The 14,693-nt window shown below is 43.7% G+C and overlaps 1 protein-coding gene across 6 annotated transcripts in view; it reads left to right on the forward strand.

The window, feature by feature from the left end:
* LOC121535281 (microtubule-associated protein 4) overlaps positions 1-11,796 on the forward strand; it is a 65,038-nt gene extending 53,242 nt beyond the window's left edge. For 3 of the 6 annotated variants that reach the window (XM_041842172.1, XM_041842176.1, XM_041842177.1), the window contains 9 exons: positions 404-551; positions 724-786; positions 1,330-1,574; positions 3,779-3,823; positions 6,139-6,231; positions 6,746-6,827; positions 7,020-7,132; positions 7,610-7,796; positions 8,125-11,796. In XM_041842172.1, the coding sequence (XP_041698106.1) occupies positions 404-551; positions 724-786; positions 1,330-1,574; positions 3,779-3,823; positions 6,139-6,231; positions 6,746-6,827; positions 7,020-7,132; positions 7,610-7,796; positions 8,125-8,129 (981 nt within the window). In that variant the 3' untranslated portion in view covers positions 8,130-11,796. The remainder of the gene's footprint in view (positions 1-403; positions 552-723; positions 787-1,329; positions 1,575-3,778; positions 3,824-6,138; positions 6,232-6,745; positions 6,828-7,019; positions 7,133-7,609; positions 7,797-8,124) is intronic. The other 3 variants (XM_041842173.1, XM_041842175.1, XM_041842174.1) reach the window with 3 other exon arrangements.
* Positions 11,797-14,693: the final 2,897 nt, after the last annotated feature.

The following is a 14,693-nucleotide window of genomic DNA, read 5'->3' on the forward strand; positions in this document are numbered from 1 at the left end:
TTGGCACCTTGTCCCCGTTCCCTCTGTTTGGCTCTGCTATATAACTGTCCAGTGTCCACCACCTGACTCTCACTCACAGTTTGTGGACCACCAACTCCCTGCACTATAACCTTTGTCTCGTCTCGTCACCATGTAGTCCTACCAACTGAATATTTTCTATCACCTCCCAGAAGATCCCAGCATGCATTTCCAATATCTCCTTTCTGTTTGTAATCTTTACTCCCTTCATTTCTTAATCAATTTCCATTTAGTGTGTTTTGTTTTATCAGGCACCGATCTATCTTTTCCCTCAGCCTTCTCCATCTCCCTTACACCTCTAGTTGCCTCTCCTAACCAACCCTCTCTTTGTCCAGCGCTCTCTTCCACACCACACCCTTCTCTGATTTCCTGTTTGCTTACTCAGACTCCGGAAAACGGCACTTCTGACAGACGTCCTCCTGTGCCAAAGGCCAACGGCACGGCCAATAAGAATAGTTCCTCTACTACCGCCACTACTAAACCTGCAGGTCCACGCCCCTCTGCTAGTGCCCCCTCTCTGCGCCGCAACACAGGTGAGCACTAACTCTGTACAGTGCAAGCTTACATGCTTTAAGGTGCTTTATTCTTGATGATGGTGATATTCAATAAGCCAAAGTCAGAATTCCATGGTTATCCCTAAATTAATACAATGTCCACTAGTCTTAATCATGTAAGGTGAGGTTGGTTATGTTCTATACCCTACAGTTCCCAAGACTGATATCAAGCCAGGTGACGTGAAGAAGCCTAGTACACTGAAGACAACACCAGGTAACAACGAACCAACATGCACAATCTAACCCAAGTATCTCAGTATACAACTAAAATACCCTGGAGTTGAATGTGTTCTTTGAAATTGGAAGGACAGACAAATGTAGTCTGTTATAATCTCTCCTGACAGTGTCATTATGACTACACAGAGAGAGACAAGCACAGTGCGTAAGTGATGCTAGGAGACAGACAGGGATGTAGAGGGAGACAGACACTTAGTCTCAACAGTAGCTCCAGTTCCTGAAAACACTGACTAACACCTCAGGCCTGTCATGTCCTCCTCTGAGATATTCATTAGCCATTGAATCAGAGGCCGCTGACACAGCCTTGGAAAACCCACTACCAGAGACCACAGTATCTACTGTGTGTAGGTAGCAGTAGTGTTGTTCCTTATCCTCTCCCATGGGGACTAGTTATCTTCCAGCCCATTGTTTCCTAGTGAATCATTGTTGTTATTGTTTGTGTGTGGGCTCAGCTCCAGCCCTTAGAGGGTATGGTTCAATGGTTCCTCATGCCCTTTGTCTATTTCTATCACTGCCCCAGCCAAGCCCAAGGTACCTCACACTTCTGCTACTGCTCCAAGCACTCCTGCAACCAACGGGGAGCAGCCTCGCAGACGCATAACCAAACCCCCGGTGCCCAAGCAGACGGCTATGGAGAGGAAGCCACCTGTACCCAGAGCTCCTAGGACTCCCAGGCCCATCAACGCACCCCTGCCAGACCTGAAGAATGTGCGCTCCAAGATCGGCTCCACAGACAACATGAAGTATCAGTCTACCGGCGGCAAGGTGCGGTAACATGGGATAGAGATGTACTGTACATGAAAGCTTTGGGAAATAGGTCTATTTAAGAGGACCAACATGAGTCATAGACATTTGTGTATTGACAGGTCTATCATGCCTTCGATGCTGTCAAATGCCATTCAAAGCAGGGGTTTTGTCACAAGCAAATTCTCATTACACATCATACAAATTCCATATTATCAAAAACCTCCTCACCTCTCCACTGCTACCATATAAAAGGTCTTATACCACCATCTCATTAGTCATTACCGACATTTATGGCTTCCTCAACTAAATAGGGACACAATGCATGCTAACTGTGGAGAAAACGACACTATATATACAAAAGTATGTGGACACCCCTTCACATTAGTGGATTCTGCTATTTCAGCTACACCTGTTGCTGACAGGTGTGTAAAATCGAGCACACCGCCATGCAATCTCCATAGACAAACATTGGCAGTAGAATGGCCTTACTGAAGAGTTCAGTGACTTTTAACGTGGCACCGTCATAGGAGGCCACCTTTCCAACAAGTCAGCCCTGCTAGAGCTGCCCCGGTTAACTATAAGTGCTGTTATTGTGAAGTGGAAAAGTCTAGGAGCAACAACGGCTCAGCCGTAAAGTGGTAGGCCACACAAGCTCACAGAACGGGACCGCCGAGTGCTGAAGTGCGTAACGCGTAAAAATCGTCTGTCCTCAGTTGCAACACTCACTACAGAGTTCCAAACTGTCTCTGGAAGCAACATCAGCACAAGAACTGTTCATCATGAAATGGGTTTCCATGGCCGAGCAGGCGCACACAAGCCTAAGATCACCATGCGCATTGCCAAGCGTCGGCTGGAGTGGTGTAAATATTGCCGCCATTGGAATCTGGAGAAGTGGAAACGCGTTCTCTGGAGTAATGAATCACGCTTCACCATCTGGCAGTCCGACGGACTAATCTGGGTTTGGCGGATGCCAGGAGAACACTACCTGCCCGAATGCATAGTGCCAACTGTAAAATTTGGTGGAGGAGGAATAATGGTCTGGGGTTGTTTTTCATGGTTCGTGCTAGGCCCCTTAGTTCCAGTGAATGGAAATCTTAACGCTACAGCATACAATGACATTCTAGACGATTCTGTGCTTCCAACTTTGTGGCAACAGTTTGGTGAAGGCCCTTTCATGTTTCAGCATGACAATGTCCCTGTGCACAAAGCGAGGTCTATACATAAATGATTTGTCGAGATCGATGTGGAAGAACTTGACTGGCCTGCACAGAGCCTTGACCTCAACACCATCAAACACCTTTGGGATGAATTGGAATGCCGACTGCGAGCCAGACCTAATCGCCCAACATCAGTGCCCGACCTGACTAATGCTCTTGTGGCTGAATGGAAGCATGTCCCTGCAGCAATGTTCCAACATGTAGTGGAAAGCATTCCCAGAAGAGTGGAGGCTGTTATAGCAGCAAAGGGGGGACCAACTCCATATTAATGTCCATGATGTTGGAATGAGGTGTTCAACAAGCAGGTGTCCACATACTTTTTGTCATGTAGGGTATCTGTCTGTCTACTTATGCCTTTCTGTTTCTCTCTCTGTTATCTCCCCTTTGTTTCTCTCTTTTCCTCTCTGTAGCTTTTGGTTTTCTCTCTTATCTCGCTCTCTTTTCTCTCTCTACATTACAATTGACAGCTGCCTTCACTCATTTGGCTGACTGATACTGTCACCTGTATTCGTAAGATCACTCTGAAAAGAGAAATGCTTTCATACAGATGACCGTCTTGGAAAATAGCCATCATATTCAGTCTTTACTGATGGCATAGCTAACCTAGAATTGTATGTTTGCATTCTGGCATAGGTTGTGACTGTGTCCATCCACAAAAGGTTACCTGTCACAGTGATGTATGCAAAAGGGAGACTCCACAGAAACAAATTCTCAACACATTGTTTCAGAAACAGCCCTGCACACACTTGCACTAATCTTGCCTGAGCCAATGCCTAGACTTTGGCTTATCGAGCCAATGAATTATTCTGGCATGCAGGAGACCTAGGTTTGAAACCTGTCAGTCACACAGACCAGTGGTGTAGCCTCAAAGCAGAGCAGTTCCCTCCATCCATCCATACACCCCACCACACCACATTCTCCTGAGCCCTGACTGGTAGTACTGACCCAGGGCCCAGGGCAGCCCTGTCTCCTGGTATTGACCCAGGGGTGGTTGTCTCCCCTCAGGTCTCCTCGGCGGGGGGTTCCCAATCCAAAGACGGCCAGGGCAAAGTGAGTCCCTACCATCGGCATCATCACACACCCCTTGCTCATTCTCACCCATGTGCTCAACCACTCTCTCTCCTCCGATATCACACTGAAGGAAATTACATAAGTGGAGCTTTTTTGTCCACTGACTATTTGAACCTATCTGTACATGCAGAAACACATACAGACACATCGCACACTCCCACTCTAACATACTCACAGTCATGCACATCCTCACCTTTTCTTCCTCTTCATGATAGACTGTTGCTTTCCGGTATAAAATGTGAATGGTTGTGGACAGTGTACTCCAAGTCTCTGTCTCCCCTGAAATGCACAGCTTAACTGACAGACAGAAAGGAAAACAGACAGAGAGGAGATGACCTTGCCATCATCCACCTGACCTCTACAACCATGGCACTACCCATCCCAGTTATTTGGCACAGAAACCTCATGAACCTCCTCATGAAATAACACCACAGTGACCATTGTCCTGCGCTTGTCCTCCCACCTGGTACATTTAGAAGAGCCCTGAGCTTGAGTATTTGAGAGTGTGTTGTGTTTACATTTACATTTACATTTACGTCATTTAGCAGACGCTCTTATCCAGAGCGACTTACAAATTGGTGCATTCACCTAATAGCCAGTGGGATAACCACTTTACAATATGTATTATTTTTTTCTTTCTTTGGGGTGGGGTAAGGGGGGGTAGAAGGATTACTTTATCCTATCCCAGGGATTCCTTAAAGAGGTGGGGTTTCAAGTGTCTCCGGAAGGTGGTGAGTGACTCCGCTGTCCTGGCGTCGTGAGGGAGCTTGTTCCACCATTGGGGAGCCAGAGCAACGAACAGTTTTGACTGGGCTGAGCGGGAACTGTGCTTCCGCAGAGGTAGGGGGGCCAGCAGGCCAGTGGTGGATGAACGCAATGCCCTCGTTTGGGTGTAGGGACTGATCAGAGCCTGAAGGTACGGAGGTGCCGTTCCCCTCACAGCTCAGTAGGCAAGCACCATGGTCTTGTAGCAGATGCGAGCTTCAACTGGAAGCCAGTGGAGTGTGTGGAGGAGCGGGGTGACGTGAGAGAACTTGGGAAGGTTGAACACCAGACGGGCTGCGGCATTCTGGATGAGTTGTAGGGGTTTAATGGCACAGGTAGGGAGCCCAGCCAACAGCGAGTTGCAGTAATCCAGACGGGAGATGACAAGTGCGTGGATTAGGACCTGTGCCACTTGCTGTGTAAGGCAGGGTCGTACTCTCCGAATGTTGTAGAGCATGAACCTACAGGATCGGGTTACCGCCTTGATGTTAGCGGAGAACGACAGGGTGTTATTATTAATTAATTATTATTAATCTGGGTTTACTTTTACGTAATTTACCCTAAACCTATTTTACAGTCCTATTAGTATGATTCAATTAAGGATTATAATGGTAAGATAAGCAATTCAGAAACAACCAACTGGGCACAGACATAATTTCAACATCTAGTTTTGATTTACATTTGGTTGAGATGTCAAGTAATGTGAATTTCAATGTGAAATAAACAAAAAATGTCACCATGTCATTGGATTTAGGTTCAAATATGAAACTTTTTTTGCAAATTCAATCAGTTCTCCACGTTGATTCAACGTCATCAGATGTTGTTTTTTGGTTGAAATGACGTGGAAACAACGTTGATGCAACCAGTTTTTGTCCTGTGGGAAGCACTTGCTGCTGTCTTCTCATCAGCTGAGTGATATAGCAGAGAAGCCTCTGGTTATCCAACACCTGTGAGTTGAGTTCAGTAAGAAATGAGCTGGAGGCAGTGTGAGCAAGCAGTTGGAAATAACAGACCTTGGCTGTGGCCTTGTGTTTTAGAGGGTGACTCAGCCTGTCTGCGCTGCTAACTGCGTCACAGAGCCTCAAACTAATCTAAACACCAGGCATCTCAGTATACAAAGCAAAAAGGAAATGGAGAAAACAGATTAGTGCTTTTCATTCAAGGTTTTTGAACAGCAGTTCCGTTCCTTCGCAGAGTGACGATGTTTTGAAATCAGCAATTGATATCAGGGAAGAGATGGCTGGCTAGCGTGCATGTGCGTGTGTGTGTATTCTTTTTGTTCATAAACACTGCTATAGTTATCTACTTTGATCAGCCACATCTAGAATTGGATGATATTTGAGGTAATTTGCAGCATTCTGACTGTTGTGTGACTGACTTTACTTACTATGTGTAAGAATGAGTTAACAACATACTGTATGCTCTTTAGATTGCTTTCACTTTTCATCCTGGCTGCTCCTCCACCACCCTCCACTAATTCTAGACTCACCATAGTGAACCGTTCCCTCTGCTACTGTGCTTCTTTGTAGGTTATGATAGTCCACAAAAAACTGGACTTCAGCCATATCACCTCCCGCTGTGGCTCCAAGGATAATATCAAGCATGTCCCTGGTGGAGGGAATGTAAGTACAACACATGGGGCTCCCATATGGCTGCTGACTCTTTCCCCATATCCCACTGACATGCTCGATTGGACTGAAAGGAAGTCAGCCCCATTTGTAATAGAGTAAAGTACTAACGTTCTCGTCATTCTAATTCTATGGTCAGCCCCATTGGCCAGCCTAGATATAATGTTAGGTCCGAGTGCTGTGCTGTTTGTGCAAACTGTCTCACCCAACTAACCAGCTTAAGAGATACTAGCTTTCTATCTGCCTCTTTCACTCTCTTTTACATTGCAACAAGTATGACATTTCCTTATTAAGTGACAACGAAATCTATTTAAATGGATACTTAAAATGCCCACTTCTCCACTTTACACTAGAGTACTCAGCTTTTTCTTTTTCCAAATGTCATAATCAGTGTTATACTGATGGGTGAGAATGATTCAAGGCATTGTGTGAGAATTTCAGAGTGGGTGTTGTTTCATCTTTGCCATTCATACTTCAACGTTTGTGTTGTTTGTTTGGGTGCATTCAGGTCCAGATTCAGCATAAGAAGGTGGACTTGAGCAAAGTGACCTCCAAGTGTGGCTCTAAGGACAACATCAAGCACAAGCCAGGTAGACGTCTTATGATTTAGGAAATAATGCTTGCATCCTAAATGGCACCCTATTCCCTACATAGTGCAGTACTTTTGACCAGAGCGTCATTGGCCCTGCTCAAAAAAAGAGTGGACTGTATAGGGAATAGGGTTCCATTTGGGAAGCATCCTATACCAAATGAATTCTCTTCTTACGCCACTTGTAACTAAGGTGTTCCCACTACAGGGGGTGGAGATTTGAAGATTGAGGCTAAGGCCAATGGCAAGCCCAAGGTGGGGTCAATGGACAATATTGGCCTTGAGGCAGATGGTGGACAAAACAAGGTAAGGTCAAATTTTTTGTCATTTAGCAGACGCTCTTATCCAGAGCGACTTACAGTTAGTGCATACATTTTCATACTGGCTCCCCGTGGGAATCGAACCCACAACCCTGGCGTTGCAAGCACCATGCTCTACCAACTGAGCTACACGGGACCATTCTCTTGTAGTCACATAGCCATTTACATTTTTTACCTAACCAGGATTTGGTCTGTTTGAGGTTGTGGTGGTGGAAACATTTTATTTGAACATGATGGTTGCCTACATACAGAGAGCAATTTCATCCTGTTAAAACAAGCCGTGTCATCATGCTCTAACCTGTTTTTCCACTAGATGGCATTAATGATTACCCAGCCTTTCATAGCAACACAACCTATAAAGAAAAGATCATTGAATTTATAGGAATTTATACACACTTTTTAAATTAACCTCAGTGTGTATCAGATTCTCATGTCTAAAACCCTGCTGCTAACGTGTTTCCAGGCTGGAGGGATGCAGGAGAAAGCTGAGGGGAAAACATCTCCCCCTGGTGGAGCTCCAACCACAGGTGCAGGAAGCATGGCTAAGGAGAACGGACATAAGGAGGCCACGCCTCATCCAAATCCCTTTGCGGGTGATGGGCTGCGGGACCCGATAGGCTTGGGCATGGACAAACGTATCCCAGAGACAAGTAGGTGCCTCTTGCCCCAACAAACACCCTGTGGTCTTTCTCAAATCTCACTTTCACTGTCATGCAATCTCAGAGCATTAACTTTGAGATGACCTCCGTTGCCTGTCTCACGTTGCTTATTGGGTTTCATGTCACTGCTGAGTGCTCAGATGATAGATAACTGATTATTGTGAAGTAGGCTAGTTTTTTGCCTCCTGCAAATACTGTATTCAAAAAATGTGTATGTTATTTTATGCCATTAGTCTAACCAGTTAACTCCCTCCTCTACTCTTTCTCCTCCCCTTTTCTCCACTGCTTCCTGTGTCCCACTCTGTTTATCTGCCTGCAGATTGAGTCTTGCAAGCTGAGCTTTCGCAAGAGTGCACGGGCTCGCACGAACCACGGCGCCGACATCATCTCCCGGCCCACCCCGATTGGCAGCCACCCCTCACCCTCATCGCAGCACCTCTCTCAGTGTTTCTCTGGGGTCCGCCAGCTTTCTCCTCCACACCCTCCAGCTCCAACCCAGCCCCTTGTCACCCAGCCATGGGCCAGGGGGAAAACTACTGAATGCTAGCAAGACAAGGACTTATTTAGCACATTCCAACTTACTTCAGCACCTTCCTTTTACCTTTTACCATACAGTATCTCATCACTACTCTCTATCCTTGTGGAATATCTGTCCTAGTCTTCTGGTCTCAGAGGAGCCAGTATTAAAGTATAAAGACCAGAGTTCAAACAGATAGAGCAAGCTCTTACTGTACAGTGGGATTTGGTCTCTTCTGGATTGCCCTGGCTTAACTTGCTGTGATAAAAGGGGAGGAGTATGACCTCAGAGTGAACCTTCTAGAATCTAGACCCTCAGTGTTCTGTTATAGTTATGTCAGCGCAGAGTGAAACTTATTATACTGCCTGCTTCTTTTGTTCCAGCCTATAAGCACTGTTCTTATACGTAGTGCCACCTCGATCAAAATCACAAACACCTACAGTGTCACACTGTATATTAGTACGTATTTTACGTCAGAGACCATCACAATGAGCCAATGCTATCTATGTGACAGGCCTTACCCTAGACGTAACACCTTCCTTACTGTACCTATTTCTCTGGATGAGCATAACTCCCCTTGTACTGTAGGGACCCCAGATTTCACTTGAGTTGTATACAGTACATTATACTATGGCGATTAGTGAAGCACCCCTTATTGTGAGCATGTGGGATTGTCATGTCATCCCAATGAACAGGGGCTAATATGCCACCCCCTCTCTTAACCAATACAGTATGTCTAGATAACCCTTTGTAAACTTGTGATTCCCCCACAGCACTCTCAACAATAAGAAACTAGTAGGCTGTTACAAACAGTAGGATATTTAACATCTCTTTTAAAAAACGGTATTGTGTTTTCGTAAATTATTGTAACAATGAGCTGATGTGTTGTTATGTTGTTTCTTCATAATATACCCTTTTTCCTTTTACTGTTGCATCTCTCTGAAAGCAATACAGTGAGTGGTCTTTGCTGAGGATACAACTTCCTCATACACACCCGTCCCTGCACATGTGAACTACGGTACGGTACAGTCAGAGAGAGAGAGAGAGACAAACCCACTCAGGGTCTGTGCACAGAGACTGGATGCCTGGGACAGGACAAAATAGTATGCAGGAGGCAGCAAAGAGAGTGAGGAAAGGCCTATGATTGCACCAGGGGAGTGAAGATACTCCAGTGCCGTTTGTGTTGTCCCCCACTGATCAAGTCTCTGTAGTGTTGGCCAAATCGTTGGGACAGGGAAGACGAATAGAAAGCCATGTTGAAGGAAAGCAAGATTTAGATAGATAGATTTAACAATATTATCACAATTTTATCACAAAAGTCAATATCAAGAGAAGTTTGTGAAGAACAAACATCTCCAATCTAACAATTGTGTATTTTCAGTCTTCTCAACTACTCCACTGTTAAATATGAATCAGTTTGAATGGCTGCTTATGCTATTGGTTCCACTGTAAAAAGTGACATTATTGTGTAACAATGGGGCACAATTGCTTAACAAAGAAGCTAATTACTCTGATTAACTTGCTGTCGGTTTTGTAAAGAGGTTGGCGGAATTGTATAACATTACTTGAACGATCTTTGGGATGGGCTCATTTTGTGATCAACATTTAGGCATGTCTGTGGAGTTTGTCAGATTTGTGGTATGTTGCTGAATCAAGGTCGAGGGCACCCCATTGCCTTTAAAATACTGGTAGTTTGGCTCTTAGAGTACAAAAATGGCACCTTCTTTTGGGGACACACTACTCCAACAAGAAGGATAATGGCCCCAGATATTAATGTGTAATTGTGCCTTGTAGATTCTCAAGGCTGAACCAGATCTCTCAAAGGATATATAAATCTGAAGCATCCCTGTAGAACTTCTCACCACCAAATATTGTGATGAGAGGAAGTCCAGTGGCGGGAGGTGGGAGAAGGTGGAGCTAGATTAAACTTCTGCTAATTGACTCATAGATGAAACATTCGATCTCCACCAAAATCTCCAAAACTAAAATCTGTTAAGAACAGAGTAGACTACGTTTTTTAGACATGACCTTTTCTAAAAAATGGCATTGTTTAGAAGGATTGCAACGGCAAATTGAGTAATTGCACAAGCGCAACTTCACACAGTAGGAATTCTCTAATGAAAATATGCAAATACATGCTAGAATGCACCAATAGGATCTCGCTAGCTCGTGCTTGGCTCTGCCCACCTCTTTGCTTGTTCTACTCAATATGCTTCATTTGCTCCCATTGGAAACAACACCGGTGGTATATCTTGGGTTAGTTATAAAAATGTTTTGGCGAAACTGTAACAGGTGTACAGTTCCCAAAAAGTGATCTTTGTGTCCCACCCTAAAACACTTTTACTTTGATTTATTTTTATGTACTGTAATGATATGATGCTGCTTGATGTCGGTAAGGCGTAATTTGAATTTATTTGAGTGTGTGCACTGCAGTGGAGGAAATAATAGTGATCATCAATGGCAGAGATAATCAAAGAGCAAGTGATCAAATTATTGAGAATGAAAGAAAAAGCACCTTATGATATTTACAAAGTATTCTTTCCCCCCAACATTCCCATGGTTAGTTAAACAACTGGAATGAATTGAATTCTTCCTGAAGAATAAGTCTTACACTGATGAAAGCACTTTGAATGCACAGTGGTATGTACATTTTATGTTTGAGCTCTACAGTATGTTTGAACTGTTGGCATGATTGGATGAACAGATTTGTCTTTTAGTCTCCTTGGTGGTAACCTTGCTCACTGGTCATGTTAGTGGACTTTGGTGTCGTGCTTTGGGACGATGGTCACTCACTCTGTCTGTTCTCCTTGTGCCTGTTAGACGTCACGTTTATTAACACTCACCTTTCCAACGCTTAACCACTGCTTGCAACTCCATCCTTTCACCTCACACAGTCGTTTGTAAATAGACATCCACATGTTTTTATCACCACAGGGGGAAAAAATAGTTATTGATATTAGGGTCTTTATGGATGTTGAGAAATGTCTTTCACATTCATGAACCCATTTTCAGAGAGTGTTTTCTTTCTGGAGTCTGCCTTTTTTCAGAAAGGGCTGAAGTACAAGAATGTTTTTAAAATGAAATTTATTAAAGATGCAAGATATGAATATCATATGTATGAACTTTTTGTTTTGTTTTAAAAATCACAATAGGACACATACTAAGGCCTAGATTCAATCAGATCAAGCGTTAACCGGCGATAGCAGACACCTGCATAGCGGATGTTTTGGTGGTGTCGGAGGTGGAACTGCGTTGAAGCTGCTCTTGCGATCATTATCACGACGCCACACCTGCCCCCCCACTCATATTAGAAGTTCAGAGAGGGGATGTGTAGGCTATATATATATAAATAATTACGCTCAAATAAAAAATCTTTCAACGAAATGAGGATTTCCATCATCCTAATCGAGGTGTAGATTACATCACATTCCAGTGTTTGAACTTGTAAACTGCATGGGATTTCTGTTAATAATGTGACTGTGCAGCCAATGGCAATGTCCGCCTTAGGTATAATGCCGGGAGCCACTTGTGGATTTGACTGCTCTAACGCAGTTCCACCTCCGACGCTATGCGGATGTCCGCTAAAGCGCATCTGATTGAATAGAGCCCTAAATCTAAATTTGACTTGACAGTAGGAAGTGTGTGTCGAGTCTAGTATGGGGACAGCAGCAGACTGAATAGTTTCAGTATTCAGCGATGGTTAGCATCTCAATGGTTGGTCTAGGTGTGCTATTACTAACTCCAACTCTGTAGAGGAAAACATTTACTGATATTTGCTTGAATAAACTAACACTTTTATCTGCCTCTTACACTTAGGCCTATACTCACTATATGTTAGAAATCTACAAGGAACGAAGAATAATCCGATGTCATGCTTATTCTTCCAAATGTTTTGTGTCACTGGTGAGCTGACCGAGTGCCCAACTGTAATCAGGAACCAGGCATTGTGAGGATAGGTTGAAGGTCATGCTCCCACATGCGGCACCTGACACACACAGCCCTTGAATGTTGTCCAGACTAACAATAACTGTCTTTTGGCATGTGTTATGTAGTGTGCTTCTGTAAAGCATCAAGAAGCCCATAGCTGTGCTTCTTCTTAGAGCACACCTGTAGTGTGTATTATTCTCCATAGTGCACACCATAAGAGCATGCAGAAGACAATGGATTGTAGACATCTGTCATAGAAAGGTGTTCACTGTTTCCCCTTCGATTTGAGATGTAATTTGGTATGAAAGAGATGTTCATTGTGATTAATTGTTAACTAGTGATGTGAATATTAATCATTAAATAAAAGACAAGAAAAACATTTGAGTTTCCTTTTCTACTTAATTCTCTTTTGTGTATAACTGTATATACAGTGGGGAAAAAAAGTATTTAGTCAGCCACCAATTGTGCAAGTTCTCCCACTTAAAAAGATGAGAGAGGCCTGTAATTTTCATCATAGGTACACGTCAACTATGACAGACAAATTGAGATTTTTTTTCTCCAGAAAATCACATTGTAGGATTTTTTATGAATTTATTTGCAAATTATGGTGGAAAATAAGTATTTGGTCACCTACAAACAAGCAAGATTTCTGGCTCTCACAGACCTGTAACTTCTTCTTTAAGAGGCTCCTCTGTCCTCAACTCGTTACCTGTATTAATGGCACCTGTTTGAACTTGTTATCAGTATAAAAGACACCTGTCCACAACCTCAAACAGTCACACTCCAAACTCCACTATGGCCAAGACCAAAGAGCTGTCAAAGGACACCAGAAACAAAATTGTAGACCTGCACCAGGCTGGGAAGACTGAATCTGCAATAGGTAAGCAGCTTGGTTTGAAGAAATCAACTGTGGGAGCAATTATTAGGAAATGGAAGACATACAAGACCACTGATAATCTCCCTCGATCTGGGGCTCCACGCAAGATCTCACCCCGTGGGGTCAAAATGATCACAAGAACGGTGAGCAAAAATCCCAGAACCACACGGGGGGACCTAGTGAATGACCTGCAGAGAGCTGGGACCAAAGTAACAAAGCCTACCATCAGTAACACACTACGCCGCCAGGGACTCAAATCCTGCAGTGCCAGACGTGTCCCCCTGCTTAAGCCAGTACATGTCCAGGCCCGTCTGAAGTTTGCTAGAGTGCATTTGGATGATCCAGAAGAGGATTGGGAGAATGTCATATGGTCAGATGAAACCAAAATGTAACTTTTTGGTAAAAACTCAACTCGTCGTGTTTGGAGGACAAAGAATGCTGAGTTGCATCTAAAGAACACCATACCTACTGTGAAGCATGGGGGTGGAAACATCATGCTTTGGGGCTGTTTTTCTGCAAAGGGACCAGGACGACTGATCTGTGTAAAGGAAAGAATGAATGGGGCCATGTATCATGAGATTTTGAGTGAAAACCTCCTTCCATCAGCAAGGGCATTGAAGATGAAACGTGGCTGGGTCTTTCAGCATGACAATGATCCCAAACACACCGCCCGGGCAACGAAGGAGTGGCTTCGTAAGAAGCATTTCAAGGTCCTGGAGTGGCCTAGCCAGTCTCCAGATCTCAACCCCATAGAAAATCTTTGGAGGGAGTTGAAAGTCTGTGTTGCCCAGCGACAGCCCCATAACATCACTGCTCTAGAGGAGATCTGCATGGAGGAATGGGCCAAAATACCAGCAACAGTGTGTGAAAACCTTGTGAAGACTTACAGAAAACGTTTGACCTGTATCATTGCCAACAAAGGGTATATAACAAAGTATTGAGAAACTTTTGTTATTGACCAAATACTTATTTTCCACCATAATTTGCAAATAAATTCATTAAAAATCCTACAATGTGATTTTCTGGAGAAAAAAAATCTCATTTTGTCTGTCATAGTTGACGTGTACATATGATGAAGGCCTCTCTCATCTTTTTAAGTGGGAGAACTTGCACAATTGGTGGCTGACTAAATACTTTTTTTCCCCACTGTACCTTGTCTTTTTTTTATTACAGTATGTCTTTTCCATAAATAACTATGTTATCTGAGTCAACAAGAACACAAAGTATAGTGCATGTATCCTGAACAAAAATGTAAATGCAACATGCAACAATTTCAACTATTTTACTGAGTAACCGTTCATATAAGCAAATCAGTCAATTGAAATATATTCTTAGGCCCTAATCTATGGATTTCACATGACTGGGAATACAGATATGCATCTGTTGGCCACAAATACCTTTAAAAAAAAAGGTAGGGGCATAGATCAGAAAACCAGCCATTATCTGGTGTGACCACCATTTGCCTCATGCAGCGTGACACATCTCCTTCCCATAGAGTTGATCAGGCTGTTGATTGTGACCTGTGGAATATTGTCCCACTCCTCTTCAATGGCTGTGCGATGTTGCT

The sequence above is a fragment of the Coregonus clupeaformis genome, chromosome 21 (genome assembly GCF_020615455.1).
Source record: "Coregonus clupeaformis isolate EN_2021a chromosome 21, ASM2061545v1, whole genome shotgun sequence".
NCBI lineage: Eukaryota > Metazoa > Chordata > Actinopteri > Salmoniformes > Salmonidae > Coregonus > Coregonus clupeaformis.